This window comes from Gouania willdenowi, chromosome 14 (genome assembly GCF_900634775.1).
Source record: "Gouania willdenowi chromosome 14, fGouWil2.1, whole genome shotgun sequence".
Classification (NCBI taxonomy): Eukaryota; Metazoa; Chordata; class Actinopteri; order Blenniiformes; family Gobiesocidae; genus Gouania; species Gouania willdenowi.
Genome location: NC_041057.1, coordinates 8895606 through 8921729, shown reverse-complemented (window position 1 = coordinate 8921729; position 26124 = coordinate 8895606). Strand labels below are relative to the sequence as shown.

The following is a 26124-nucleotide window of genomic DNA, read 5'->3' as shown; positions in this document are numbered from 1 at the left end:
TAAACCCTTAATGACAGATTAGTTCTTAGCTCTAAGCCGAGGCGGTCTGTGGGACTGGACGGAGAAGGACGTCAGTCACGAAATCATAATAACTATTAATTTACCTTCATAATAACACACATTAGCACTATAAGTAATTATTTCGTTAATGAATATTAAATGTAATATGAGTAAGTAAGTTTTACGTGTAGTTCAAATAGAAAACTGTATACAACCAGCTAATTAAGACCAAGTGGTGCACCTGCTTACCTACACGCGCAGTTAACGACTCAGTGACGGTCACCTCCAGCCTGACGGACGTCTTTTTCCGGATTAATGTAGAGAATATAGTTTATGAAGATTGTCGCTGACACTGTGTGGGTTTTGGTCCTGATTCCTGACTCTCTATCAGCCTCCCCCACCCGACTGTGCGTCTCTTTTGTTGTCCGACTGATGTTTCTCTCCCCCCGCCGCCAAACACCAGAGTGTGTGTCCGTGCGTAACGAGCGTGCAGCCAAGGCTGGACTGAGCACCAGCTGCTTCACCTCCCCATTCTCTCTCTCTCTCTCTCTCTCTCTCTCTCTCTCTCTCTCTCTCTCTCTCTCTGCTGCCCCCCCCTCCCTCTCACGCAGCACCCCACCCCCCTCTCACGCAGCACACGACTCAGGCTGGGGGGGGGGGTTGATCAAACCAAGTCTCTATGGACCAAATGTCAGTGAGGAAAGACACAACAACTAATTTAATGTGTGATTATTAATCAGGTCCCTTTGCTTCTTTGTGATTTACTCCCTGTTGCAACATCTATCGAAGTCTATTAGGTCCATACTTACTCTGTTGTCAAATGACCACACAAACAATCACTGTACTATCATGCTGTATCTGACCACACCACATCATTATATTATAAATGACATATTATATACAATATATATGACACATATTTTATCTGGCTGTACAACAAAACAGTTTAAGGCAGTGGTTCCCAATCCTTTTTGTCAAAACGTGAGTACCCCCTCCTCATATCATAAGTACCGTCTCCATAATTTCATATGCTTTTTTATATGTGGAACAGCGGGTTCTCATAGTCCCCTAAATGTGTCTCAAACATTGGTTTCCTAAGGCTTACAAATTCAAAACAATTGTGTGCAAAGTGTAAATTATTTTAAAAGAATTTATCATGCAACTATATTTGATTACTTCAATAGTTAATCAATAGGGTCTCCTTTGTAAAATGAAGCTAATTATTGTCTCCTATTGCCAGAAGTGTGATAAAATGGCCTAAAAATCATAAGAAAATATAGTAATTTATTGAGCAATATCACTGGTAGTTTGTAAAAAGGAACTAGGAACATTTCCCAACAGTTTTTTAATCATTCGTTAAATCTGTCCGAGTACCCCCTGCGATGTGATCATGTACCCCTAGGGATACATGATTACATGATACACTATATACCAATATATACAGTAGATCTACTCCCTCCTACCAATCCAGTTATTGGTCACATTTCTACAGATAACCTACATCTAAAAAAAAAGAAAATCAGGAAAAAGTTTATTGTATTTTATTTCAGAAAGTGAAACCCATATAGACTCATGACACAAGAGTGAAATATTTGAAACCTTTTTTATTGAAATTTTGCTGATTATGGCTTACACATAATTCATATTATCTATAATATTATGGATAATTACAGGGAAAAAAATTGAAGTTTATATATGAAAACACCATGTTAATCCTACATCTAATTTTAAACTTAATTTATTACTGAAGGTTGTAACACATTTTTAACAAGTACCAGTGGGTTCTTAGATACACAATAATTATTTAAAGTACTTTTATTAACATAGAATGTTATAAAACAAATATAGAAGGGAGTTGGACTGCTATGTCATACAGTTGAACATATATAAGAAATATATAACGAAAACACACGTAATGGCAGAAAAATACACAAAATGACAGACAAAAACACACTTAAAAAACCCTAAAAAACAACAGAAACAGGAACACGGCCGTATAACACACAAACCCTTTGTTCATTCCTGTAATAATGCTCAGATTGGGTGTTATTCTTAATGCTAAAGTGAATGTTAATATAAACCTCGGATCCAACAGTCTCATTTTTGTGGCCCCAGTTGTGATAAAAGTTGCCCATCTTAGAAAAACTGCATCAGAGAAGCTTGGAAGTGTTGCAACTATGCATCATATGTAAAATAGAAGCAATTCCATCAGCTTTTATTTCATGTCAGGAGATCAAAGTGGAGGAAGCATCAAAGCAATCAGCAAACGCCTCTGAAAAAGCCTGTCAGTTGTCATTTGAAACATGTCAGGAGATCAAAGTGGATTTCCTGAGGAACAGTTGTCTGAATCAATGAAACTTTAACATATTATTCAAAAGGAAGACAAAAAGTATCTTGCTGGAATTATTACGCGGAAGTAAAGGAAAAATCAATGGAAACATCAAAGCGATCAGAAGACACCTCTGAAGAAGACTGTCAGTTGTCAGTCAAAAAATGACAGGAGATCAAAGTGGACTTCCTGAGGAACAGTCGTCTGAACAAATGAAACCTTATTATAATATTGTTTGTATAGGAAATAAAGTGAAAAATGGAAGAATGAGTGAAAAAAAATTAAAAAGCAAACGTGGCACTGAAATATTTTTTTCTTCCATTAAGCCAATTTTTTCTAAAATATTTTAACATATTGAAATTCAACTTAAATGTAATTTAAACAATTAAATCATGTTTTGAGTTACATTTCATGAAACATGACACCACTGGGAAGAACTAAATCCATCCTACACACTCTAGAAACTACGATTTTGGCAAATTTGCTCTACTTCATAAATATGGAGCAAGTTTTCTTACTCCCACATGTTAAAGGTGGTCAGTGGGTGGAACGAGGGCGATGCTTGCTCTGTGGATGAACTGCACGCAAAGAAAGTGCTGGGTGAGGTGTTGCTTACGTAATGAGAGCCGTAGGAGGCACTTTCAAAAAATAATTGCGGTGACAAAAGAAATGTCAGCCTCAGTGGGCTTTTTGGCACAATAATGGCTCTAAATGTGCTCTTTAAAACTTGTGATGGGGCCCATTTACACTGTTTTTCCAAGAAAGGCTAAAAACACAAACATTAACACCATCACAGGTTTCCCTGCAGTTCATACCAAGAAATGTGTGTTGTGATTAAATTGGACTCAATTGGTATTATTAACAAAGAATACAAAACTTGCACATAATTGTGAAAAAAAAAAGAGTAAAAAAAAAAGAAGAATTACACCATGCAGGGATGGGTTAAGATATGGGCCTGGGGTGATGCTTCAGGTTTGGTAACCGACTCCCTCCATCATATGTCTTCTTCTCTTTTCTCTGACTTGGTCCTCCATCTCCTCCTCCTGCTTTCCCACGCTCCCGTCCTCTTTCTGCTTTTTCATCTTTGCCTTTCTTGGAGTCGGCCTCCTGTTTCTTGCTGGACTGTTTTCTTCAATGTGTCAAAGGATGGTAAATGTAAGGTGAAAAGTCAAAATATATACAGGATTTTAAAACAAAAAAAAGCATGTGTCTTGATGAAATACTTTAATTTGTTAATACCATCACTTGTTTTGTAACTTTTGCTTTGAATAGGTTATATTTAGGGTGTGAAACTATTTTCATGAGGTAATCACGCACAAACTCAAGTATTTTAAATGAAAAGTAATGACGAGCCTTTACGCTTTATTCAGGCTTATAATCTGTGGCTCTGTCTATATTTTTATTTCGCACTGACCTCATCGGTTTGCTTCCCAGAGTCCTTTGGGAATGAGTCAAGTAATGTCGTCTCTGAGCGTCATGCGAGGAGGAAAACTGTTGCAGCAGAATCAGGAGGAAAATATGATTTATTTTTACTTGAATGCCAGTTTCAGCTCCATAAAAACCATTGTAGACAACATTGTACTTTGTAACAGAGTGCTCTGACCTGTTATTTTCCATTTTTTATCATTTTATCTGGTTTGAAATTCTTAACACTTACCTTGCCAATTTCAGAAAGGTACGCTCGCCTCTCATCGTTGGTTTTGTGGAAAGCCTGAAAGGAACCAAAATGAAAAGGACTTCCTGTCACATTTACATCTGAGACAAATCTGTTAGTAATCTGTGTGTATAAAAGTGAAGCTAATGAGCAACATATTACAAGATGTAATATTGGCTAAACATGTTGTGGGCATAATTGTAATTCAACAAAACCAAATAAACAAAGCTGAAAAACTAAAAGCACAGTCTAAGAGTTACTCGACCAACTTCAGGGGTAGATTATTTTGTATATGAATGCAAATCTGCTTGTCAAAGAAACAATAAAATAAAAGAAAGAAAGGTCAAAAACTCTCAGCTGGGACTCACTTTTCCCTCTTGTTCAATCTGGATATGACAGTCCCTCAGCTGATTTTGGAGGTCCGACTTCTCTTCCGACAAGAGCTTCAGATGTTGTTTCAGTGTTTCCTGAAAATAAAAAAAGTTCCCCAATGAATAGTGGAAATGTTGATGCAGCAAAATCCTAGTTAAAAATCAAAGAACAAATGGTAACAAATTGTCAAATAGAAATTCAACAGAACAAGACCTATTGTGTAGAACAGGACAATACCTTGTTGTCTCTTTGTTTTTAATGAACACAATACTATTGATTTTTTACAGTATGAAACACATGTATATTTAGTTGCTGCTCACGATTGTATTTTTTTTTTTGGCTATTATAATCATTATCCCATTAATTATATAGCTATAGGTTTCTGATGCACGTGCTTATAAAATGTATATTTTATTCACATTTCCAGTTTTGTGATCCTGTATTTAGCTTATCAATTAATAGACAAGCTAAAAAGGGATTTATAAATATGATAAATGAGATTTCAAAAATAAGGATTTATAAATCTCTATATTATGAGTCGCTTATTGGATGCACCATTGAGCATGTTTTGGCTCCGCCCGGCTAAGGCAGGCAACACGCGCACACACACAAATACACACACACATGGATAATGTTCACTGTTACAACCCCACAGTGCATAGTATTGGATGTAAGTGTGATCATTGTAATTATGTGTGTATTTCTCTCCCATGGTTAGTAATCCTATGATTACAGTGTTGGAATTAAACTGTGTTTCCTCCAACCAGCATCTGTAAAAGAACAACACAACAGCTGTGTTTCACGCCTCTGTTAAAAGCAATCACACAACTTCATGTTCAATCTCACCACTGGCATGTCATCATAGGATCGAATAGCAGCCAGTCGGTCTAAAAGACACAAGAGCAAAGAGATTAGTGTGAAAACGTGTCATAAGATGCTTCTTGGATAATAATTTTCTTCAAAATAATGACCAGATCAATGTTCATACACTCTAAAACAGGGAACACACAAAAAATGGGTCACATCATCAACATTCATGTCAGCATTTAGAATAAAGACCAATCTGAGGATTAATACAGGAAACAATAAAGAGTTTTTGTTGTTGTTTAGTATACTTTTCTTTCATTTTGTGTGTTTTTGTTGTTGTTTTTTGTATTTTTAGTCATTTTATCTATTTCTGATGCCATTTTCTGTTGTTGTTGTTGTTGTTGTTGTTTTAGTCATATAGTTTATTTTTTGGTGTCATTGTGTGTAATTTTGTAGTGTGTATTTTTTTTTTCACTAGTTTTTTGTTCTTGTTTTGTGTGTTTTCAGAGTACATTTTTTTGTATCTATGTTGTTATCTAGTGTGTTTTTAGACATTTTTTTGTATCTATGTTGTTATCTTGTGTGTTTTTAGAGTACATTTTTTTGTATCTATGTTGTTATCTTGTGTGTTTTTAGAGTACTTTTTTTGTATCTATGTTGTTATCTTGTGTGTTTTTAGAGTACTTTTTTTGTATCTATGTTGTTATCTTGTGTGTTTTTAGAGTACATTTTTTTGTATCTATGTTGTTATCTTGTGTGTTTTTAGACATTTTTTTGTATCTATGTTGTTATCTTGTGTGTTTTTAGAGTACATTTTTTTGTATCTATGTTGTTATCTTGTGTGTTTTTAGACATTTTTTTGTATCTATGTTGTTATCTTGTGTGTTTTTAGAGTACTTTTTTTGTATCTATGTTGTTATCTTGTGTGTTTTTAGAGTACTTTTTTTGTATCTATGTTGTTATCTTGTGTGTTTTTGGAGCAATTCTGTGTATTTTTGTTTTTGTTTTCTATGCAGCTTTGCATTTTTTTATTCCAGTTGCTGTTTGTGATATAATGGGAGATAAATTATATATATGTGCTATTTACAGAGGTTGGTACTTAGCCCAAACAGGTGGATTTTTATATCCAAATAAAGAGCTGGGGAAAAAGAAACCGTATTTTCAAAATAAAGTGATTTGAAAGTTCAGATCTTACCCATGGGATTTCCCTTTATGTCCTCCAGCCTCTGATGAATGAGTGAAATCTGCCTTTCTAGCTGATCATTGACATCAACCTGGGTCTCATATCTTGTTTTCCACTCATTACCTAATACAGGAGAAAAAAAATAGGACTTTTAGAGACAACATATAGTTCAAACAATCAATAGAAGCTGCAAAGATAGTTTGAAATGAAAAGTCTTTCTTACATGTTGTCTGTGAGTTAAAGAAAATCACAATTTACACTGTATTATATTTCATGTTCTCTCACCTTCTCCATCGACACTGCTTAGTCGTTTTTGCAGTTCACTCATTGTATTCTGCAGTTCATACACGGATTCTTCAAGCATTTCTCTGCAAATAAGCGTCATAGGATGCTTTATTTTGACATTTATTCAGCAGAACAGCTTCTAAGAAAATAAAAAGTTAGTTTATTACAAACTAAACTCACCTCAACTCCCTCTGCTGCTCTAGTTCTGCCTGAAGTCGTGTTAAATCGTATTTATTGTACTCACTTTCTTTAGCCATGATTCTGACACAGACGGAAGAAAACTCTGTTACTCTTCGTTTCCACGGAAACCATTTCCGGGTTGGTAAAATGGCGCCACCTACAGACAAAACCTAAAACTGTTCGGTCTTTGATAAATAATACCTGTATACAGTATTTACTATGTAAAACATGACTGTGTTTTACCATTTATTTTTGTATGGCAATAAAAAACAGGCTTTTTTTTTTTTTACAGTGTTTTATTGTTTTGTCTTCTCTATATTGGGGCTTTACAGTGTTTTATGTCTTTTTAATGTATTTTATATATTTTTCTATGTGATGTCACCCTGTACAGCACTTTGTTTTTTTTTTTTTTAAAGTACTTTATAAATAAAGTTGAATTGGATATGAAGACGCTTTTGAAAGGTCCCAAAAAAGAAACTCAATCTTTAACAACAAGTCAAAGTCAAAGTCATCTTTATTGTCAAATTCACAACAACAACAAAAAAAAATAAGAAAAAAAAAAAAATGGTCACCTTGACTTTATCCGATATTAAAATGTAATACTTTACAAAAACCAAATCTTACCTGATAAAATCATAATGATTGACTACTTTTGAGTTGTGTTTTGTCTGATTACGTCAGCAATACATTTTGAAAACATTTATTAACCCACAAAGTATTTAACTATATGTAACTGGAATATTACAGAATATCACTGATCACAGCGAAACAAACTCTTTACTCAAACAAACAGGGGGAAAAAGAGAATTTTAAATGAGATTCTAAATCAATGATTAATGTATGTTTGAGAACTGAGGTGCCTTAAATACAACATTAGTACAATGAAAAGCTTTGTTATCTGGTGAATTTTAGGCTTGATCTTCTTTTAGTCCTTTCTGGTCATCTTTGCTAGTGGTTCTTGTTTCTCCAAATCCTCCTTAACAGCTTCAGATTCTTGTTTCTGCTGCTCTGTCGTCTTAGTAATTTCTGCTTTTCCATCAGAGCTTTTGAACATGGCCTTGGCTCCTTTTTTGCCTGCAGTCTTCATTATGGCCTTAAAGCCCAGATTATCAATGTTGTATGCAGTCACACCAACATTGGCGACTGAATGCAGAGCACTATCTGTGGCCTGGCCTGCATCGTCACCATACCTTTACCACGGATAACAGGATGCAGTTAGGGAGGAGGGGACGGGGTTTAATACAGAACACAAATGCATGTACGTTTCTACAACTCAAGGGGGAAAAAAACTGCAATCCTCTTTTAACTCATTCTTAAAGCAATTTATTGGCAAAAAAGAAGAAAAGACAGCAAATATTATTAACGGTAAAGGTTTTTCCACCCAATTATAATCTGAGATGTGGAAGGACACACATAAAACCACAGCCCAAGCAGTTACTTCAGCACGAGAAAAGCAGAAATATTAGTTTTTTTTAGTCATGAAGCCCTCAAAAATAAATACTGTTGATTTGCACCAAACAAAGCAGAAATATTACAGAGTTGTATTCCAAGTGAAAAAGCAGGCATTAAACACAACCCAACATTTTCTCCCTGACATAATAAATATTCAGAGGAACGCATAAAATATGAGTCACGAGTCATTTTCTGACTTTATTTAAGATGAAAAGTGTGAATAAAATAGAAACAATGAGCAGGACCAGATGTTAATAAAACACAAGCCGTTGCCTTTTATTCCCACGTGCAGTCAAATGTTGCTGGGCATTTTTAAAAGGTTCTCTAAGCCTCTAAATCTGAAAAGAAAGAGAAAGCAGGTCATAGTCCCAACATACCAAGAAGAGGAAAAACCACCGACGCCATGTGTGTCAAAGCAGGTTTGAGATACAACCTCCTACTGTAGGTAAGTACGATACACATTTAGAAACAGGGAAAGAACAATTTGTTAAGATTTCATTTATTCAGACATCTGTTCCTCAGGAAATCTGTTTTGATCTCCTGACATGTTTTGAACAGCCAGTCTTCGTCATGTCAAGAGGGGATTTCCTGAGGAACAGTTGTCCGAATAAATTAAACCCTAACATATTTTTCAAAAAGAAGACAAAAAGAATCTTGCTGGAATTATTATGCGCAAATCAAAGAAACATCAAAGGAAACATCAAAGGGAAAAAACAAAAGATATGAGATAAAAGTAAACTCTGGACTCACTTGTAGGTCACTGTTGAAACAGTTTCAGCTGCAACATTTTTGCAAACAAGCTTTGCTCCGGCCTCCAAGCTGGACCAAACTGTGGAGAAACCTGGTTTGGGAATATTTATTAAAAAAAAACTGTGACTGAAACATCTGATCATACAGTATACTGTAAACCGGCATATAATGGCATTGGTAATTATTTTTCTTTTTTTTATGTTTCTGCAATAGTTAATACACCAATATCTAAAAACTCTTCAACTGAAACAATATTTTTAATGCTAAAATATGATTATTATTATTATTATTATCCACAATTTTATTTTTTATGGAAGCCTGTTTCCGCCACAAAAAAAGAAAAAAAATCACTAAGGAAAGTCATAATTATGAGATAAAAAGTCATAATTATGAGAAAGAAAGTCATAATTATGAAATAAAAAGTCATAATTATGAGATACTTTAACACATTTACAGCAGCTCACGTGGTGAGTAGCTGACGCTGAGAGGTGGCTGATGGCTTTACAAATGATGAAATACTTTTTTTGCTTGCAAATTCACATGGAATTGTGCTGAGTAAACGCGCCCTAGAAAAGATACTAAGCAAAAAGAGGCTCTGGTGTTGAAATGATAAAACTGAAGTAGCACGATTTATTGAACAACAAATGGAGACTTCTTGTCAGTGCCATGGATGGATGTACCAAGAAAGTTCTCATAATTATGACTTTACTAACTCATAATTATGATTTTCTTTCTCATAATTATGACTTTCTATCTCATAATTATGACTTCACTAACTCATAATTATGAACTTCAATCTCATAATTATGACTTTATTAACTCAATTATGACTATATCTCATAATTTTGACTTTCTTTCTCATATTTATGACTTTCTATCTCAAAGTCATGACTTTCTTTCTCATAATTATGACTTTCTATCTCATAATTATGACTATTTATCATAATTATGACTATTTATCATAATTATGACTTTCTATCTCATAATTATGACTTCACTAACTCATGACTTTCTGTCATTAATTATGACTTTATATCTCATAATTATGACTTTATATCTGAAAGTGATGACTTTCTTTCTCATAATTATGACTTTCTATTTCTATCTCATAGTTATGACTTTCTATCTCATAATTATGACTTTATTTCTCATAATTATGACTTACTAACTCATAATTATGACTTACTAACTCATAATTATGACTTTCCTTGGTGATTTTTTTTTTTTTAGTGGCAGAAACGGGCTTCCATACTTTTTAATGACTGATTAAAAAAAAAGAAGAAAAAAAAAGAGTAAAGCACATTATTATTTCTTGATTAATATGTCAAATTATAGTTATTTACCTGCATTCCTGAACAGTATAAAATTAATTTAGTGGTTGAATGTTATGCTTGATTAATTTCTATGAGCTGGCTCAAATTTGAGTATAAAGTTTAGTTGTTTCAGTTTGTTTGTTTTTTATTTGCCCAGTAAATAACAATAACATTTTTAGTTTTAAACAAGTTTTTGAAACATTTCTAAATTATCCACCTTGTTCTCTGGGGCTAAATATGATTAATGATTTATGTGTACAACTTCCTGTGTGTGCAGAAGTTGACAATTAATAGTAATGGTTTATCCAACAATATAACAGGAGATACAGTAGGTGATGAAATAATCTGTCAATATAAAGCTTTTGCTGGAAAAAGATAGAAATACATATTAGTATTTTGTGCACAAATACAAAAAGACCTATTTTATGCATTTATGTTGTAGGACAGAAACTCTCATCCCAATAAACAAGTTGGTTATCATAATGTAAAAATTGTTCAGATTATGCTTGATTCTATTCATACCTTGAATACTGCTGGCCGCTACAAACTTGGTTCCATCTAAATGAGATGGTTTTCCTTCTTCTCTCTTCTTCAGAGATTCTGGGATCAGTTTAGCTGCATGTTTCTTCACATGTGGGGCAACCTTATTGGCCACACGCTCAGCCACTGTACTCACACCATTCACTATATGGACAGAAAATATCACACATATTACACACACACATCATTCTTATCTATATAAAGTAGTGGTAATCCCTGATGATTACAGATAAATCAAGAAAATGCTAAACGTATTTTGATGATTTGATGATGTAATTGCTGAAATCTAACTACGGTGATTAAGCGACGCTCTGCAGCCACAAATGCAATCAAGTCTTTTCAACAATTCTGTGCAGGAAATTAAATTTTCTTTGTCACAGAATTGTTTTATTACACAACTCAGTCTCACAGTAGAACTGAGGAGAGTATTACAGCCTCATTTATAGTGCTGAGAACAAACGGCCTTAAAAACCACAACGTCTATAGACCACATGTGTCAAACTCAAGGCCCGGGGGCCAAATCAAGCCGTTTAAAGTTCCTATTATGGCCCGCAGAAGAAGGTGAAAATGACGGTGAAAATCTGACTCACTGTGTAAATCAGCAACTAATTCAGCTGTAGATACTGTATCTCAGTCCCTCCAAATACACAAATTCAATAAAACTACACATTTTTTTCCAAACTCACACTTTTCCCATGCCTATATCACATGATAGCAGTCATTTTTAATCTCAAATTGTTGTAAGTACTCTCATTTTTTCCAAAATCCTACAATTTTCCTCAAATTATTCCCCAAGATTTCCCCAAATTAATAAAAAAAAAATAGTTCACAACATCAAGTAAATTTGAGAGTAGATTCTGGGACTGATACTATTATATATATATTATACCTAAGCACATGAATGAAAAAATTGCGAGTTTTACCGAATATAATCTAGTGTCTCTTTGTACGGTTGCCATATGGACAACCCCCGGTGCATTTGGTACGGTTACCAAAGTACACGTACTTAGCGTCTTAGGGTTAGGTTTAGGTTTAGGGTTAGGGGTTAGGGGTTAGGGGTTAGGATTAGCTTTAGGGGTTAGGATTAGGTTTAGGGGTTAGGGGTTAGGGTTAGGTTTAGGGTTAGGGTTAGGTTATAACCCAATATCGCAACAATTTTTAGGGTTAGGGTTAGGTTTAGTCTAACCTAAACTGGCCAATGACTGACCAATCACGTGACCTAAACTGGCCAAATAGGGGCGGTGCGAATGGATAGAATGTCGGTATATTTATACGGAAACCGCACGGATAGCCACTGCTTATATTCTTTGACCCACTTGAGATTAAATTGGTCCGTATTTGGCCCCTGAAATAAAATGAGTTTGACAACCCTGGTCTAGACTTATTGTCTGTCGATAAATCAACTGTTTTAACTTCTTTTCCAATCAGTTCTTACCTAAGAACTTGCTGACCCGCAGAGCTCCATCCGATGCTGTTCTCGCCACCTGCAGACCTCTGGTGGTGTGCGGGCTGACCTCTGATGGAGTTTCCTCAGGTGTGATATGATCCCGGATTTTAAAAGCACTTTTCTGAACGACTCTACCTGTAGCCTCTGCTCCTTTTGCAAGAGACTCACTCAGCCATGCAGCGCCTACAGACACAAAGCATTAACTGCTATAATAAGATGCAGAGATCATTCAGGGTTCTGTTTAGAGATGATGTTCAAACCTGACAGGATCCCTTGACTCATCTTTTCACTCCATCCAGGAAGTAGTATGACGTTTTCTCCTGTTGGTGAGGATGAAGCTGTTTGCTTTGAACCGAGAGGGATTTTAGACGTCAAGTTGACGACATCTGAGTTGGCGTCATCAGGGTCCTGTGAAGGAAAACAGAAAGATTTTCCCATAAAAATTACTTAAAGGAATTTATCTTCATTTAATCTGACTGTTTATTACTTACAATATATGACAACATTTAGTGAAACACATTTTAAACAGTCAAATTCAAGCATTATTAACAATAACTGTTAAAAAAAAAAGTATCAAAAGTCACGTTAATAACCTAATTGTATTTGACACAACTCAAGATTTAACAAATAAGTGAATGTAAGCTCTTATATGTACAAAACACCTTCAGCGCCTTTACTGGAGGGTTGAAATATAGATATTTTGTTAATTCTGTGTTTATACTACAATGTTATGCCCAAACATGTAAAAAATAGCAAAACATTGTATTTTCATACTGTATGTGTTTGGCAATGTGGGCCTGTGTGTGATAAACTTTGACCTGTACAGAAACATTTCTATTTTTAATTTTGATCAGTTTTCTGCAAATCAACAATTTGTCTGACAGTGACAATTATTTGCAGAAACACATTTGGGTGATTATCAGGTTTGTTTTGTTAGCTAAATACAACAAATCTTCCCAAAAAAAAGCTCATTTTTATATTCTGAAGCGCATTCATTTTTTTGCAATCAGTTAAAGTTGGTGATCCCTAAAAATCACTCGTGAATAATCTGCGGATTCAGTTCAACCTGATAAAAATACTGACCTGAATCCTAAGGTCTGCCAGTTGTGACAGCAGCTCCTGAAACATGTCTCTCTCAGCTGGAGGCAGTGCAGAGGACAACACTATACCTGCGTAGGAGCCTGGAACCTCTGATAGTGTGTCAGGGAACATGAAGATCCCAGAGTTAGCCAGCAGCACTGGAGTGTCCACCGTCAGTGGGAACAGCCAGTCACACACCTGCAAAACAAAAGAACACACCAACATATGGGGTAATTCATTATTCATATTTCTTATGCCTTGTACCAACTATTAACGTTGAAAGAAAGTCAGGCTTTTATCGTGCACACAGAGAAAACACAGAGAAGAGATCAGTGGTTTGTTGGTATGCAGCCTGACTGACTGACTGACACACTGACTGACTGACTGACACACTGACCAGCAACACAACAGTAGTGCAGAGTCATCTGTTACTGGCACAATTGTTGTGATGGGAAACAAACAAAGTGCAGAAAACAGACGAGCAGCCCTTCCTGCATCAGCCTCATGCAGCAGAGAGCAGGTATGGAATGAGATGAACTATGCAACAACTGAAAATGTATTGTTTGTCGAGGCCTGGAAAGGTTTGTGAAGTAAATAAAGTTCACACTGATCAAAGAAATAATTCAAAGAGATATTAGTAACATATTCTTGGAGAAAAAGTTTTCGCCTCAGGCAGGAAAAGGTCATAGAATTAAATCAACCTTTTTTTCCCGCTCTAAAATAATTACATCAACCTCATTTGATCCTTTATTCAACACCTGTTCTGTCAGGATTTCCAGTGTCCTAAGGATTTCTATACGTATGCATTTCAAACACATCAATGAGCATTGGATGGTAGATTTTTTTTCTAAATCTGGCATTTCCAATAGAAAAATTTAATGTTTTTGATGCATCTTTTTAAATTATATCAATCTCCATTACATTTAAAAAAAAGTCAGTTATAAAAAGGAAATAATAATAATAATAATAATAATAATAAATCCAATAAATAAAATACATTTAACAAAAGCCAATACATTTAATGTCAATAAAAATCCAAAATGTGAATTAGCTGCATCTCTATTTTTCAGACAAATCAGAACCACAATGGAAATTTAACACCAGTTCTCATCAAAACCAGTAACAAACTGAAATGTTCTTTATAATGAAAAACAGCCAACACTAATCACATAGTTGATTAGTTTACACACACACACACACACACACACACACACACTTACATGTAAAAACACGGTGGGTCTTTCTGCTGTTTTTTCATTTTTCTGGCTGTCAAATATGACGATGCGAAGAAATCCTGGACGACACAAAGAGCTGACCTGTCCATTTGCTGCCACAAAAAACAGCTGTACCCCAGAGGAGATGGAGATCAGCTGGTTCCCATCCCCCTCAGTGTTCACCCCACATCTCAGCCTTCCTCCAGCTGGACTGCGGTCCAGGCTGTGGTGCCCACCTGGGGGCTGTGGGGTGTACGCTGGTGGCTGATCCATTGGGTTGGTAGTGGTTGTGTTCCCTGGTGGCCCTGCAGGGACTGAGTGTTTGTGAGCAGCAGTAGTAGTAAGGGGAGGAGGGGGGCTGGCAGGGGGGGGTTTGTGTACTGGAGTGACCTCAGGTATGGTGGGGTATAAATGGTGGGTTTTGGTGAGATCAGGTGGAAGATTCTCTAACAGTGAACCTTGATGTTGTCCATTGGGGACCTGTAGGGTGTCCAGCTCAAAAAGATGAGCATCAACCGTCTTCAAAGTGTTCCTCATCCTCTGCTGGAGACCCCGGGCCTTGTCCCAGTGTGGTCCCTGCTTCTTCTCTCCTGTAGTGGGAACCTCCAGTCCCTGTGTCAGGTGCATTCTACCCTGCTTGTAGTAATCCAGGGCCTCGTCTTTTTTCTGGGACTCCTCGGCTGCCAGTCCACGACTCAGCGTACGAAACGCCTGCTCATACTGGTCCTTGATGACCAGCAGTTCAGCAGGTTCAACCATACTAAGGAGTATAAAGGAGAGGTTTATAAGATAATAATAATAATAATAATCCATGACTGTGCAGCAGTAGAGCTGGGCAATATGGACCAATTTTTCACAAAATGGTGATCTTGATTATTTTAATTCAAATGAAGTCTAACCAGAAAGATAATTCCAGGTTAAATGTGCAAATGCAAAATACCACACAGGCACATTTATTAACAAACAATTGCACAATATGAGCCACTTTTGGCTTTTTCTCCCGTAAGGGACAGCACGTGTGAGTGAGTTCTGTAGTGTGGTTTATTTAGTGGTAGATTTAGATTAGGACACAATCAGCAAACCATATAACTGTACTTATCAAGCTGTTCTGAGAAGTAGCAAAAGCAGTAACAAAAATAAGCTATTAAGAAAATAATAATAATAATAATAATAATAATAATAATAATAATAATACATTGAATTTAAAAGCGCTTTTCAAGAAACTCAAAGACACTACAACTTAAACAATCAGAAAAAGAACGAACAAACGCTCTGCAGACGTGGCGATTACAACCTAACTTGTGATTGGCTACATAAGAACTGTCAATCAAACTATTAAAGACACACATACATTGAATCCTTTGTCACAACCAGTAAAAAAGAAAGGCAGTTAACAGGTATGAATGAGTAGTAGTTAAATGTTAAAAGCTGAGTGAAACAGGTGAGAAGTGATTTGAAAGATGGGAGGTCGGTGCAGTTACAAACATGACTTTTCTAAAACTGGACATATCTTGAATCTCGATGTATCGCCCAGCCATATGCAGCAGCTTCTTTTCTAGTTTGAAATCAAAGTGAAATAAATCTTACCTGACTTTGAGATCAATCTGTCAAATAAATCTAAATAAAAGGGAAGATAACTGGTGGCATTCTGCAACTTATCCACTGAAGCTCTCTGATGTCTTCACAGCGAGCTGGATGAGCGTGAGAAAAAATCTCAGTCATGTATTCGTTGTGTGAAGCTATGAACGGTAAGAGCTGGCCGAGACGTCTGGTTTAACCTGAACAACGAGTATACTGTACATTTTTGTTTGTTTTTAAAAGGAAACCCTCACTTTGCTGTAGTTATGACTTCACAAACAGATCTGACTCATCAACAGTAATGCACCCAAACAAGCAAAGCCACTTGTACTTTTAGGTACTTTCAAAATAAAATGCACAGGTCCCAGGAGAAAACCGAAGTGTTCAAACAAAGTTACAAATCTTACAGTAGGGAAAAAAAAGTGGAAAAATCTGCTTTAAAAATATATCAACTGAAAAGAACATGGATTGTATATATTATTTTGAACTTTTTTGTTTGTGTTCTTTCCTTGCACACACAGTTTGTCGTTCCTTTTTTTTCTTTCTTGTCCCTGCTTGAAACAAACAAATTAATTAAAAGAAAACAGATTTGGGATTTGAAACATTTATCTTGAATTTCGACACAACATTACACTCAAACCAAGCCCATTAATACATATTTTCTTAAAAATGTTAATGCAGGTTTAATTTTATGACATTCATTAGATTCTTGCAGACAAAAAAGTCAGACAAATATTGTTTACAGTATTTACTTATAGACTTGAATCTGGAGGATCCTAGAGAAATCATGCGTTTTTAATAAAAACTAAAAAAAATCCAATCATTGTGTTTGCATGTACTGATTATGAAATAAACAACCGATCCTCCTCAAGGGTGTGGTGCATGTCCAACTGACATAAATATGTGTTGTGTTTACTTCATCCGCATTACAGTAAAGTCATGTTATGACTGAGAGGAGGGTGGAGCAGTGACTCATGGGACAGGCAAAGCATCGGGTGGAGTAATCGTTGAAACACCAGAATACCTGTGGAACAACACATAAGACCATTAAAAGTACATTTATTCAGAGTTTAAGTTGTGGGTACAGAAGCTAAACGTCCAAACTTGGTCCTGGAGGGCCACCGTCATGCAGATTTTGAAAAATATATCATCAACTAGCTCTGCATAACACCTGATAATGAGGGTTTCCTGTAGTTAGGTGTGTCAGGGAAGGGAAACCCCTTAAACATGCAGGACTGTGGCTCTCTAGGACCAAGTTTGGACACCCTGATGTCATGACCTACTTGGAGCTTTGATATTTCTCCCTGATGGTTTGCTGGGGGCAGCTCTCCATACTGATGTGGAGCTTGTGGAGGTCGGTCAGGCACGGCAGAATGTTCAACATCGTATACCCAGTGAACGCACAAAGGGAGTCAGGCTAGAATGTGAAAAGATTGAAAATGATTCATTTCTTTGTTTTTTTGATAATAGCGTCATAGCGAATTGAAATTGATCCGAATCCTCTCCCAAATGTCATGGAATCTTCCATGTGGTAAAAATACATTAAATATTTTTGACATAATCCTGCTAACTGACAAACAATAATTATAATATTAAAGAACTCACCCAGAGGGATTGGTTTAGAGTGTAGCTGGCCAGGCAGTAGGCTCCAGCTGCCGTCATGGATGGGTGATACTGTAGAAATGGATCCATTTCCAGCAGGCTTAACTCAGCTATATACTATAGTACATAAAAACATGAAAACACCATGAAACACATACTGTACATCTGTTGTTGCAGTGTTGTAAAAAGCTTGTCTATAGATGGATTCCACCCACCAGGGCAAGGTGCTTTGTTTTATCACAGACAGACTGGATTGACATGAAGAGACGGAGGAACTGGTGGGTGGTGGGTGCTGCCATCCTGAACGCCAGCACTCCGAGAACAAACTGTTCCATCTGGATCACCTGATTCTTAGAGTACGTGGAGTCGGTGATGTAGACAAAGTCACTGAGCTCTGGGGGAAAGATCTCCTCGTATTTCCTGTAGACGTGTCATGAAATCAGATGAATCAACTAAAAGATGATGTTTATAAAAGCATGATATAGAACGTGTCCTTACGCTGCGATCACTAGAGCAGCTGTGCCGACCAGCTGCAGTTTGCCCAGTTTCACAAAGGCTGTGCGGGACAGAAAGCGGTCCACGTAATTCACAGCGAGATGGAGAGTCTCGGTGTGGAGCTGGTATTCCTGGACCACCTCAACAAGCCAGTCCACCAGGACGAGGCGCATGGAGCTGGAGATCTCTGGGTGTTTGGATAAATAGGGCCTTGCTTGGAGCTTCATCTACCATTAGACACAAAAGAAAAAAACTGTCCAAACAACTAAAGGATCAAATGCTGACCTAAGTAAATAGAAGGCTGTTCCGATCTGATATTGATATTGAGCCGAATGAGTATGAAATATCGGATTATATCGGCTTCCACACGACGTCCAGCACGTCTATCCATATTTTTTCATTGGACTTATTGAGTTTATATTTAATGGTTCCCTGGCGCCCTGTCCAGGGTGTAACCCCGCCCAGTGTCCAATGAGAGCCAGAGATTGGCACCGGCAGACCCCGGTGACCCTGATAAACGAGAATAAGTGGGTTTGAAAATGGATGGATGGATGGATATTTATGGTTCTAGAAAGTTCCTTTTGTCTTCTATTTTAAATACTATCTTAACCCTCCTATTATCCTTGGTGTCAATTTGACCCCATTCAATGTTTATCATTCAAAAAGTTCATTATCAAGGGGTTCTTTATGTATACATTTTCTGAAAATCCTTTTCTGGAAGCAAATATCCCTGGGGTCAGATTGACCCCAATAGTAAAACGCATTAGTAATATTTGAGGATAATAGTAGGGTTAAGATAGTACATTTCCTGAAAAAAGTTGTCTGAATAAATTTAATCTTAACATATTATATTTCTGGTCTTCTCATTTATTCATTTAGTTTATATAGTTGTAGAATATTTGTGTGTTTAAGGTTTATATAACCCATTGGTTAATAATAAATGGATGTGTTTTTCCTCATACCTACTGTTCTCTGCGTTTTATCACTTGATAAAGTCTTCTCTAAAATACACACAAAATAAATAAGTAAAATAAAAAACTGTTTCCAGCTGAATGCTAATATTGTATCGGATCAATATCTTATCAGCCAATAACCAAGGCAGCAATATCAAAAACGAAAACGTTGTATCAGTAAAAGTTTTTTTTTTTGTTAAAAAGAAACAAAAAAAACAACATACCTCACTCTCCCTTAGGTGATGGTAAATATCTTCTACATATTCTACAGAAAACCTTTCCTCTAAAAACAGAGATTTGTCATTTTCCGACTGCATGGAAGCTTCCTGACTTGAACCTGGAATGTTAAACAGTAAAACAAAAAAATGATATAAAGTGCAAAAAACAGGGTCAAAAAATGTTTTTATGATTGGACAATTGGATGAACTTGCTTGGACTCAGCTTCCCTAGGAGTCTCATATCTTCATTCCCAGGATCCATGTGATACTGGTCCACCACCACCTCTTGTCCTGAAACATCCAGGACAACTTCACAAGCCTCTTCAACAGACACGTCATAGCAGGAAGTGGACGGGCAGCAGGGGAAGTAGAGCTGGGAGTTGTCTGACACTGAGCTGCGTTTGGAAACATGACTTGTCTGAGGAGGAAAAATAAATGGAGAACCATCGTTACGGTGTGTGTGTGTGTGTGTGTGTGTGTGTGTGTGTGTGTGTGTGTGTGTGTCTCACCTCACTGACAGATCGACTGAGCTGATCATTTTCTGACAGAACACCTAGGACAGTTCGTCTCTTGGGCCTCTGCACCTGCAGCGTCTCTGCTTTACTGGACGCTGGAGCGTTTTCTTTATCAGCATGATTTCCACGTTGAGTGCCTTGACTCGTGCTCGTCTGTAAATGAGCAGATATTAGAAGCAAGAGTCTGAAAAAGTGGCATATTTGCATTTAAAAAAACCCAAACTGTTATTACCTGAACATATTGTTTTCTGTCTCTACACTTGCACCATTTATGTACATACACTGTTTACAGTAATCTTACAGAAAAACTGTTGTAATCATGGGCAACGTTCTATAATTTTTCATGCAAAATCTCCCCTTGGGCACAAATGTATTTAAATGTATATTTACTTATAGTGTTTTTTACACCCTACTGTTATCATTTGCAACAATGTTTATTGATGAATTTTTCCTCTTAAATGTTACTCGGCCTTTTAAAACCCTATTTACATATTTTGTATATTGATAAAATGGTTTAGTGTATTCCTTTCTGCATGGGGTGAAATTATGTATTTGCTTTGCCACTGTAACAAGGGAATCAACTTGTTGTGGGACTAATATAGTGCAATCTAATCTAATCTGATTATTATTTTGATTATTCTTGTTATTAATATTATTATTAAAAAGAATAAGAAGTATTATTATAATAATAATATTTACAATATCGCACAGGTCAAAAGTCAAATTATTTTTTACAATTAATACTATTAATATTAGTATTTACATAATTACAGAGGTCAAAGGTCATCATCATATTTTTATTATTATTTACAATAGTACAGAGGTCAAGGTATTAGATACTATCATGATGGTTGTAGGTCTAAATAAATACTTTTAATTTTTTACTTTTAATTGAATTTTTTGAAGGCACTTATTAATTAATAAAGAATAAAAATGTTTGTACTAGATATTAATCAAACAGAGCCCATTTGGACTTTTTAATGAAGTTTGATTTATTATTTTCTTTTTTATTAAATTACAAACTCAGAAATGATACACTTTAACATGCAGTCAGATCTGCAATTGTGAAAACTAAAGTTGTGTTCACTAACTGTAACTAACTGTCATGGTAACACACTAATGCACGCATACAAACCCACAGCAACGGGCAAATATTTACAAATCTAGCTTTTAAAACTATCCTCTCTGTACACTAGGAGCAGTCCCTTTATGGTTTGTAAATGCAGGAAAAACTGTAAACTCACCATCTTTGAGATTTAACGCAGATTATTACACCATGTGTTTATCCTCGATCAAATCCTGAGCAAATAAACGTCCGGTTGTGTTGCTTTTGCACGTAAACACCGCCCTCTAGTGGTTAAAGTGATAAATAACATTAAAAAACATTCACTACTTCCTGATCACGTGTCCTCAATGGATTTACCTCAGATTTATAAATGTTCACTGCAGCATCAATTCTTCTTTGTTTCAATAATAATACAAAACTTTATTGTTTCCTTTTGCAAAAAATGTATTAGATTTTTTTATTTTATTATTTAAATCAGTAAAATAAATAAATAAATCAGATTTTTAAATATATATATATATATATATATATAATTATACGATTGCTACTGTCACTTATATGTATATCATCAATCTTGGGTAAGTTACTCTAAACTTGTAATATATTTATAATACTAGCTACTGGGATAAAAAATGTAATATATTTGCATTAAAATATTACTGTTTTTTTGGTCCAGAACACTAATTATATCACACTGATTGTGTTTGAATAACATCGGTCTAAGTTTTGTTTCAAAAGCTCTTTTTTTGTTCCCCATAAGTCATATTCAACTATAATGATCATCTTTTTATTATATAATAATTGCAGACAGTGAAAAAACAAAGCAAATATGCACTTAAATTAAATATGCATGTAACTTTAATTGTAACTAGTTATATATAACCACTTTTCTCTTTTGTAATGAGTTACACTACTGAGTTACTTCAAAAATGAACATATTACTGTAATATATTACAAAAATAACTAATTACTCCCAACACTGTATATCATAGAAATGCATATTTATTAGAGATGCACCGATACCACTTTTTCCAAACCGACAAATACTGTTACTTGGATCTCATCAACAAATGATGATTAGATAATAATAATAATAATAATAATAATAATAATAATAATAATAATAATAATCCACATTTTAAATGACTATAAAACTCACATTTTCATTGTATGCACTAGGTATGGATTTTTGGTATCTGTGAACTTTAATGCAGTGATTCTCAACTGGTGGGTCGGGACCTAAAAGTGTGTCGTGGACCTTTACTGGGTGGGTTGTGGACAGCTGGTTAAAAAAAAATAATAATGCTCTCATGTTGGACCTGTCTTTTATTTTGAAAGAAACTTTTATTTTGACAGGCATGCTGTAAAATGCATGTTGCACAGGAAAATATATAAATTTATATTTTAAGAAAGATTATATGCGTGTGTTTTTGAAAAACTAAAGTTGGTTGAATACTAAAAAAAGTGGGTGGTGATTTATTGACCGTGGCAAAATGTAGGTCCCAGGGTGAGATCAGTTTAGAACCCCTGCTATAATGAGTATATCAGCACAGTGTTGGCCCTATACTAGTATCAGTATCGGTCCAGCTCTAATATTTCACCTTATTTGCTCCAATGATTCATTAATGATTAGAAATGTAAATGTTTTAGTCATAATGTACGTAGTAAAGTAACCTATCTATACCTGCTCACCCTTTAAAAACACTTGAAAAATCAGAAAAGCTGCCAAAAACTACCAGGTGATTGATACCCTTCAAAATAAAGGCACTGCTTTAGAAAACGAAAAGCTAATCATGTTTCCAAAGGATGCGCTAATGATCACAAGAAGGATTTAAAACGTGTTTATAGTCTTTAAATTGACTGTAAAATGTTGTTATTCTGCTACTGCCGAGAATCTGGAGTGATTGAATGAATTCCGAGATCCAATTTTCAACCTTTTTGGTAAAATTGCCTCTTCAACCTGCAGCCAATCATCACCCATGAGACCCTGAGAGCTGGGTTTGATTGCACTTGATTGTAGAGAGGAAAGAATATCAGATTCACCAGGCATGACAACGTGGCCCTCCCTGGAAATAATCTCAAGACAACACAGAGATAAGATAAGAGGAGGAGGAAGCATCTCATCAGTCATTTAGTTTGTTATAAACCTCAGGAGATTTCCTCACATATTCAGTTCAGACCTGAAACACATGGGTGGGAGCAGCTGGGGCCATTTTCTCCTGTCAAAATACAAATCAGCAACTTCACACACAAGCTGCTGAAATACAGTCCATACACTACTGGTGCTGCAGCTGCTGCTGCTGCTGCTGCTGCTGCTCAGGGACACAAAGCCTCTCTGCTCTCCTTTGTCTGCTTCTGCCTCGCCTTTTATTTCCATCGTCTCCCTAAACAGATGCAGATTGCTACTGACAGATAGCACTGGGCCGCTGCCATTTCATTAAGATGACGGATCACCAGTGACAGGCTCCGGGGCCCAGAGCATCACCTGTAACACCGAGAGCCGTAGCCAGGAGAAACCCAGACACTTCTCATCCCATCAGGAGCACCCAAAGGTGTCAGCAGCGTTTGGAAGAGACCAAAGCTGAGCCAAGGCATGGAAAACTACAGAAACCAGCCAAAAAAATGTGGAAGTCAGGAAGAATTTGAACTGAAATGTTGATTTCTAAGAGGAACAAGCGATTCAAAAAATGGAAGGATGGAGGTTGATTTCTCAGGTACTTAAATTTTTAGACTCTGTATATTAAAATAATAAATACAGTAGCAGAGGTGTAAAAAAAAAAAAAAAAGAAATGGAGTTCAGGGGCCAAATATAGACGTGTTTCAACTGAAGTGGGCCAAAAAAAAAAGAGCAAATTCAACATTAATGTGCCCTAGTTTGCACTTTCACGTAAATGATATATACATGATAAAGTATGAGAGTATATACGTTTCTTCACTTAAAGTTCCCTGATTTTGGTCAATAAGTTGAGGACATTTGCACGATTTTGGAAAAATTGAGAGTTAAAAATTACTGCCGTCATGCAATAAATAAAAAACTGGAAAACTGAGCTCTATAAATAATGTTGATTTTAAATGAATTTTTGTATTTGGAGGGGCTGAGCTACCTCCAGCTGAATTAGTTTGTTATTTACTAAATGTTTAATGTTTTTTAAATCATTTTTACTTTCTTGAGCAGGCTGAATTCAATGCTCGAAAGGGGCCGGATTAGGTTTAAAGTGGTTTAAAGAATAAAAAACTTTTTAGTTTTAGGTCAACTTTAGTCACTGAAGCACAATTTCTGTTTTCTTAACCTTATTGGTTAAAGTAGTAATATTAAAAAAGCATGAAATATTAACTTAAATAACTTTTAGCAGAACAAAAACATTTTTAATATTGACCTTCTTTTTTAAACCCAAACTGCGACACAGTGACGTCATGAACACAGAACAGGAAGTAGCGCGCTCATTACCGAGAGCCGAGAGGGCCGTAATCTTAAAATGAACGTTTTGCAACAACAAATTACTCCAAAATAACAAATGCACACACTCGGGGTATTTGGAAGCCGTTGACAAAGTTTCAGTCGGGGAGATATTCGCTCCACACGCACACAGAACATTCTTGCTTTTATAGATACAGTGGATGGGTAGATGAAGACTACAAGCTTCATGAATAGAATCACAATTGGATGCTGCAAAGGGCCCGATTTGGCCCCCTGGCCTTGAGTTTGAAACATGCTTTACATCCTCCCTTAAAAAGCTGATAATCACCAAAATGTTTCAATCTTCAATCTGAAAACACCCAGAAGAGGCTAAACTGCAAAAATGATTGGACAAAATTTTCATAAAATTTCCAAAATAAACAAACATGTAGAAATAAATGAAGATGATTAAAGAAAACCTAATGTATTACCTGTAGCATTATCTAATAATAAAATTCAGCACACAATTTGTTGATTTAAAGGTCTATTTTTTGACTTTGAGTTGTTTTTTTGAGCCATTGTTCTCCATTAAAAGGACTGTCTCATTGTGTTGCTTCATAAAACTGTAGCATTTTTACTGTGCCAACATCAACACACCATAACACCAATAAATTCTGACAGTGCATAATCAGTGTGAGCGTAACACTTTAGGAACGACTGCAACAGTGAACTCATTATAAAATTTTAATTGTTTACTGTTTGGGGGTTTGTTGTTGTTGTCGGAAGCTTTTTATGCCTCATCAGCAAGTTTTGAGTCGTTCAGTACAAAGAGGCGGGTCAAATATGATATATTCACATTCAAAAGAGGATAAAACAAAGTGATGCAATTTGTCTCCGCATCCTTAATAAGTTCGGAGACCAACTCGAGCATCAAATATCCCAGAGCGTGAGCGATGAAACGTATGAATTATGAATGTGTCGGTAAAAGCGAAAGGCTTTTTTTTATTTGAGATTGAAGGCCCCCAAATCTTCTTGAAGCCTAAATTATTCATGTATTCAAATGAAGTTGACTTTTAGGACAGACTTTTTCTCCCGACGTGGCAGGAATTCATCCCTCAGAGAGGCTTTAAAATGACCACAACTTCAAGGTCATTTAAATATTAAAGAATAGTTGTTTTTTTTGATGACGTGATCCTGCAGATGATTGAACTCTAACTGCTTTAGTTGTGGAGGATGTTTTTTTTTTTTTGGAGACTGCACCAACATCACAATGCCATCCCTCATTGTTATTCTGGACACATACTCAGCCTGTCAGGCTGCTGTCCTGTGTGTGTGTGTGTGTGTGTGTGTGTGTGTGTGTGTGTGTGTGTGTGTGTGTGTGTGTGTGTGTGTGCGTGTGTGTGTGTGTGTCACTGTGTTTGTTCTGCTTCATGCACTCAGATCTATGAAGGTCACCCTGATTGGCACCCCAATGCCACAAGATGAAGTTTTGAGGGCACAAATATTTACTGGCTTGGCTCTCAAACTTTTCAAAGACAAACATGTGAACAATGTTGGACACAAAGATAACAGAGAAACAAAGGGACTGTGTCAGCATGAATGATGCATTTTAATATACAAAAGACATGAGTTTTCTGCTTTTATCGCTCAGTTGAGAGCTTGGAAAATTCCTTTTGATTTGCAGAGATTCCCAA

At 36.0% G+C, this 26124-nt stretch overlaps 4 protein-coding genes across 6 annotated transcripts in view; all 4 read right to left on the bottom strand.

Annotated features, from left to right (window-relative positions):
• Positions 1–523, bottom strand: part of dclk1a (doublecortin-like kinase 1a) — a 46723-nt gene extending 46200 nt beyond the window's left edge. For all 3 annotated transcript variants that reach the window (XM_028466380.1, XM_028466376.1, XM_028466378.1), the window contains exon 1: positions 250–523. The gene's annotated coding sequence lies outside the window, so the exon portion shown is untranslated. The remainder of the gene's footprint in view (positions 1–249) is intronic.
• A 2344-nt stretch (positions 524–2867) lies between these two features.
• On the bottom strand, positions 2868–6977 carry ccdc169 (coiled-coil domain containing 169). Its single transcript, XM_028467599.1, has 8 exons — positions 6811–6977; positions 6631–6713; positions 6358–6468; positions 5202–5242; positions 4352–4450; positions 3987–4040; positions 3744–3820; positions 2868–3458 (listed from the first exon to the last, which is right to left on the bottom strand). The coding sequence occupies exons 1-8, from the start codon at positions 6885–6887 to the stop codon at positions 3272–3274; spliced, it is 729 nt and encodes a 242-aa protein (XP_028323400.1). The 5' UTR covers positions 6888–6977; the 3' UTR covers positions 2868–3271.
• Positions 6978–7382: 405 nt separating this feature from the next.
• On the bottom strand, positions 7383–16452 carry sparta (spartin a). The gene is made up of 8 exons (XM_028467598.1): positions 16194–16452; positions 14613–15366; positions 13396–13590; positions 12573–12720; positions 12301–12495; positions 10848–11009; positions 9013–9103; positions 7383–8000 (listed from the first exon to the last, which is right to left on the bottom strand). The coding sequence occupies exons 2-8, from the start codon at positions 15363–15365 to the stop codon at positions 7736–7738; spliced, it is 1809 nt and encodes a 602-aa protein (XP_028323399.1). The 5' UTR covers position 15366; positions 16194–16452; the 3' UTR covers positions 7383–7735.
• A 473-nt stretch (positions 16453–16925) lies between these two features.
• On the bottom strand, positions 16926–21416 carry ccna1 (cyclin A1). The gene is made up of 10 exons (XM_028466898.1): positions 21391–21416; positions 21212–21317; positions 19962–20120; positions 19666–19870; positions 19459–19571; positions 18285–18508; positions 18002–18206; positions 17790–17903; positions 17468–17601; positions 16926–17208 (listed from the first exon to the last, which is right to left on the bottom strand). Exons 2-10 carry the CDS (start codon positions 21212–21214, stop codon positions 17157–17159), a joined length of 1209 nt encoding a protein of 402 aa, XP_028322699.1. The 5' UTR covers positions 21215–21317; positions 21391–21416; the 3' UTR covers positions 16926–17156.
• Positions 21417–26124: the final 4708 nt, after the last annotated feature.

What these genes read in the sequence shown, in the direction of transcription:
- ccdc169 (XM_028467599.1), bottom strand. Translation starts at nt 6,887, where the DNA reads ATGGCTAAAGAAAGTGAGTACAATAAATACGATTTAACACGACTTCAG. An exon ending in CATAAAGGGAAATCCCATGG is followed by an intron (nt 5,243 to 6,357) that starts GTAAGATCTGAA and finishes TGTGTCTTTTAG; the next exon opens with ACCGACTGGCTGCTATTCGA. An exon ending in CCTATGATGACATGCCAGTG is followed by an intron (nt 4,451 to 5,201) that starts GTGAGATTGAAC and finishes TTTTATTTTCAG; the next exon opens with GAAACACTGAAACAACATCT.
- sparta (XM_028467598.1), bottom strand. Translation starts at nt 15,365, where the DNA reads ATGGTTGAACCTGCTGAACTGCTGGTCATCAAGGACCAGTATGAGCAG. An exon ending in AGCGGCCAGCAGTATTCAAG is followed by an intron (nt 9,104 to 10,847) that starts GTATGAATAGAA and finishes TTCCCAAACCAG; the next exon opens with GTTTCTCCACAGTTTGGTCC. An exon ending in GTTTCAACAGTGACCTACAA is followed by an intron (nt 8,001 to 9,012) that starts GTGAGTCCAGAG and finishes TCCGTGGTAAAG; the next exon opens with GTATGGTGACGATGCAGGCC.
- ccna1 (XM_028466898.1), bottom strand. An exon ending in ATCACCTAAGGGAGAGTGAG is followed by an intron (nt 18,509 to 19,458) that starts GTATGTTGTTTT and finishes GTCTAATGGTAG; the next exon opens with ATGAAGCTCCAAGCAAGGCC. An exon ending in GCTGCTCTAGTGATCGCAGC is followed by an intron (nt 18,207 to 18,284) that starts GTAAGGACACGT and finishes ACACGTCTACAG; the next exon opens with GAAATACGAGGAGATCTTTC.